This window comes from Sinocyclocheilus anshuiensis, unplaced genomic scaffold (assembly GCF_001515605.1).
Source record: "Sinocyclocheilus anshuiensis isolate Anshui unplaced genomic scaffold, SAMN03320099.WGS_v1.1 scaffold5228, whole genome shotgun sequence".
NCBI lineage: Eukaryota > Metazoa > Chordata > Actinopteri > Cypriniformes > Cyprinidae > Sinocyclocheilus > Sinocyclocheilus anshuiensis.
In genome coordinates this window covers 806-5,730 of record NW_015542733.1, presented here as the reverse complement: position 1 = coordinate 5,730, position 4,925 = coordinate 806, and the positions used below count along the sequence as shown (strand labels likewise).

Below are 4,925 nucleotides of genomic sequence, written 5' to 3'. Positions count from 1 at the left end.
TTTTTGTAGGCAAACCGATTCAGTGCTCATAGTATCTTACCTGATTACTGTTCTGTGTCCTGGTGTCTGTTTGAACAACAATAACAAACTCAATTAAACACACATTACTTACATTATTAGAGTAATTGTTAAAAAAACAACCGATTCAGTGCTCATAGTATCTTACCTGATTACTGTTCTGTGTCCTGGTGTCTGTTTGAACAACAATAACAAACTCAATTAAACACACATTACTTACATTGTTAGAGTAATCGTTAAAAAAACAAAAATCCATCCTGTTATTTCAGCTGTATGTGTAATATAGCAATGAACAGTTCACAATGCATAAAAGGTTGTGAATTGTATAATATATATATATATATATATTATTTTTTTCAAATGATGAACACTAGAAAGTATCATACATAAAATGTATTGGAACCAATTACTTTAACCGAGGAGGACATTGATTATAATAACTACAAAGTACTTTAAGTGTGCACCTAACACTAGGAAAGTACAAGTATCAGATCCTGACAGATTGGGTATTAAATTACCCAAACTGGGACACAAAAATTATCGGTACATCCCTAGTATTGATGTAAATTGAATAATTTTTGGAACCGAGTTTTTGAAACGAACTGTCTGAAAGAACTAGTTCACAGAAAAAGAAAAAACTTCAGACTTCCCATCACTGTAATGTAATACTCACCTTTCCTTTTTACTCGACGCTTGTAAATATAAAACACACAAACAGATGCAGCCATAAGCAGGACAGCAGCAGCACATATTCCTGCTATTTCACCTGCAGACAGACCTGGAACTGAAAGAGTAAATAAGTCATTAATACTAGAGAGCAAATTATAATCCATTTTACAAAAGTATTTTTCAAGTATTTACACTTTTTTGCTTTAGTCATCAGCTGTATGATATTGCTTTAACTGACAAGTGGTGAGAGTTTTTGGAAAGTTTCTGTAAATTTTCCACCCCTTTGCAACCCTACTTGATACCTGAGTCAAAGCTCTTTTTCAAACACAATGAAACAATGAAGAAAAATTCTAGAATGAAAAAAAAAAACCGATAAAAAAAAAAAGTTCAACTATTTTAAGATTGCTCAAAGGAAAAAAACTAAATGATACACACCAGTGACATTAACACTGAAGCTCCTTATGATGCTGAATCTGCTGTTGATGATCTGTAGTTTATAGAGTCCAGAGTCTGTAGTTCTGGTGTTTGTGATGGTCAGAGATCCAGTCTGATTGTCCAGCTTCAGTCTGTCTCTGAATCTCTCATCACCATCTGTACAGATCATTCTGGGTTCTCCAGTGATTTCAGCGATGCAAATGTCATTAAAATACCACGTCATCAAATCATTTGGGTTTTTCATTACACCAGGATCTAAAGTAACAGATTCTCCCTCCTTCACTAACTTTGTCTTCATTTTATCTCGTTCTGCAGCAGGAACATCTGAAACACAATCCAACAGCTCTTTAAAAACCAGCATGCACCTCTGTTTTGTGCACATTTTATAAACGTTTTTACATCGAATCCTCATTCAAAAAATACCTTAAAAAAAATAGGAGAAAAAATTGTTTTAAATCAAACTGAATTGTATAAGTAAATGTATTAAATGACTCACCATGAACAGTAACACTGAATGTCTTTTCACTGCTGCTTCTGATGCTGATGATCTTTAATTCATAAAGCCCAGAGTCTGTGGTTCTGGTGTTTGTGATGGTCAGAGATCCAGTCTGATGATCCAGCTTCAGTCTGTCTCTGAATCTCTCAGTACCTTCATTACACTGAACATCTGTACAGATAAAGCTGAGATCTCCAGTGATTTGAGTGATGCGAATGTCATTAAAATACCATTTAATATCTTCTTGTTGGTTTGTTTTAACATCAGTGTGTAGAGTGACTGAATCTCCCTCCATCACAAATGCTGATACTCCGTCTGAACCAACACCAGAAAATCCTGAAGAGGAAATTAAGTTAATTATAAGCCAAACTAAAGTATACAACAGGAAAGTGATATGAAAATGTTTTTCCTGCAGGTTTTTAACGTCCTGTCCTCAACTGAACCTCTCCCAGGAAACGTTCCCGTTTTGCATTACGTTCAATACAACCCGCCTGACCAATATAGCCTGCTGACATTCCATGTAGTGATTATTTTTTGCAGCAGAGGACACTGTGAGCAACTTCTAAAAAAAAAAAAAAAAAAACCTACGAAAGCTGTGGTTAAACGCGATAAAACGAGCAAACTGGACAGAAACGATTGTCAAAAATGTTCGCGTTTGCAGCACACACTTTTCAGAAAAGGTTAAATAAAGCATTGTTTTTTTTGTTTTTATGGACTATGGTTAATGTTACGCATCTAAAGATTTCTTATGCATCTCACGACTGTCGTGTATGAAATAATGTCTGTGTGCATGTGTGTAAAACAACAAACTGACTATTTATATGCTTAATCATCTGTAATTGCATATACATTATTGTGATCGATTGTTGCTGGAATTTCTAAGAACTTGGTAAGAAAGAATAATCAGATACAGAAAGTTCAAAATTAGCAGTTTCTGAATTTTTTATTTCTAGAATATATTCACATCTTACTTTAAATTAATGTAAAGTTACTGAAATGTCACTATTTATATCGTTTACAGGAGATATACACTTTAAAATAACTATTTGGCAATTACATGATATCTTCATGACTAGATAGACACAGGTGAGTTTCTCTTTACTATGCACATTAGGTTTCTCTATAGATGTGAATCACTCAACCGGAGGTAATACTGTCAGATCATCCATCCATTGAGTGTGTACGGGTCGGCCAATCTGGTTTCGTCTGTTAAAGTTAACTTATTCAAATAACACTCACGGTCCTTGACAGTGAGTGACCTTACATATTAGGGCTTATCTTTTTTTTTTTAAATGATGGCGATTCGATAACAATTCTCAAAAGCCGCAAATCGATCTTTTCCGATATTTATTTTAGGAAACATTTAAAACAAGATCTGATTAATGTGAATCTTATTAGTCTTCTCCAGACGTCACCCTCTTATTTACCTTGCGCGATGTTACATCATGTTTATTCAGTGCTTATGGCGGAGATACTGACAAGAACAAAGCAATATGTGTGATTTGCAATGCTCAGGTGAAATGCTATAGTAATTCTACAAATCTGCTGAAGCATTTTGACATCACGCATAAGGCGCCATGATTTCTGTAATGAATGGCGGATGGCACAGCAGACGCACTGTTTTGTTTACTACACATACTAAAGCGCGGACGAAACTAGCAGTGTTTTCAGCCTCTGCCGTCTCACTATGACGATATGAACACACGAATATCATCTCCAGCTGCTCTGAGAGTCGCTTCATGAGCATTTTACCGTTTAATTTGAGAAAACTACCATCATATCACATACGCAGCAGCTGCAAGTTCTTCACGGCAACCTGTCAAAATAAAAGTTTAGTTTAACGTGAAGAAACTGTGACAGAAATATATTACTATTGTGCATTCTTAAGACTCAGTGTAACAACAATACTACTACTACTAATAATAAATATTTATAAAACTTGATTTTTTAAAGGAATAATCACATTTGTTTTATTTTTAATTTTAACAGCAAACTGTTGTGCAGCACTGTCTGCCAAAAAAATAAAAGGGTTTAATTTTCATTTGATTAGGATAAATTATATTAATGTTTTATGCCTTCATCTGCTTACCAGAAAAACATTTTATTGGGTCCTATTGTTGTTTTAAAAAAAAAGGACCTAAAAAAAAAAAAAGAATAGGTTTAAAATACAGGCCAGTGGCTCTTTATTTATTTTTATTAATTCACCATTTGTAAACTGATGTTTACTGTGCATTTTTTTTTAGAAATATCAATAGCATTTGTATTAAAATTATATTCACTGAATGTAATCAAAAAAATCAAGAATCGAATCAAGAATTTAATAGAATCAAATTGAGAGCTTGTGAAGCGGAATCTAATCAAATCGGGACATCTGAATCGATACCAAGCCCTATTACATATGCAGGTAAAATCGGATATTCTCCAGTCATTGTTAAAAAAATAAAATATAAAAAGCTAACAAACTTCATAGCTAGTGTTAGTGAAGCGGTCAGGGTAGTGATGTCCATCGCGAACGAGTCAGCTCTATGAGTCGGCTAAGATGGCTCTCAGCATTTTTCTTTTTTTACTTTCTTAATACCAGACAAAATAATAGGATGATTTTTGCCACATTGCTTGTTAGACATGCACACTTCATGTACTGACTTACGTTGCTACATGATGATTCTCACTCGCGATTGGTCGCACACACATCAACAGATTCAACGCTTGACATAATGTGACAATGTTTCAGGTTTAATAGATTTAACGATGCAACTTGGATGTTGGATGCTTCTGTCTTTTTTATTGGTTACATTTTGAGTATGATTTGTTTATAATAGTTTGTGTTTTGGATAGTTCTACCGAGTGAGATTACATACCGTGATACATCACATCTATTTATATGAGTAACGAATCCATACGACTGCGAGGAACAGACCCAAATCCAAGCCTTTTTCGGCGATCTTCTTCTCCATCCCAGCAGCAAAGCCCGCGCTTACTGACGCGCTCTTTACAAATTCAAATTTAATGTTGCCGCTTCAAACGCTTCCGGTAGCAGTGTTGTATGGGAGACATGGTTGCCAGGTTTTCACAACAAAACCCGCCCAATTGCTACTCAAAACTAAAATAAAAATCGTGTTACGGGTAGGTAAAATACAGATTTTTTGGAGGGGTTTTCCTGATAAAAATGTACATTCCAGGGGTTAAATATCAGGAGGTCGCTTCAACCCGAAAAACAACCAGCGCCGGCAACAGTGATGGGCGAGTTCATGATAACAAGGCCCTCTGATTGTTTTTGTTGTAGAATACGATAGGGGATATATTCACA

At 35.0% G+C, this 4,925-nt stretch overlaps 1 protein-coding gene across 1 annotated transcript; it reads right to left on the bottom strand.

Moving 5' to 3' along the window:
• Nucleotides 1-40: 40 nt before the first annotated feature.
• On the bottom strand, nucleotides 41-2,133 carry LOC107694565 (uncharacterized; the record flags this gene model as incomplete). The annotated part of the gene is made up of 6 exons (XM_016494263.1): nucleotides 2,043-2,133; nucleotides 1,619-1,954; nucleotides 1,123-1,446; nucleotides 692-802; nucleotides 167-192; nucleotides 41-66 (listed from the first exon to the last, which is right to left on the bottom strand). Coding segments are annotated over exons 1-6 (914 nt in total), but the record flags the coding sequence as incomplete, so codon positions are not given.
• Between the last annotated feature and the right edge of the window lie 2,792 nt (nucleotides 2,134-4,925).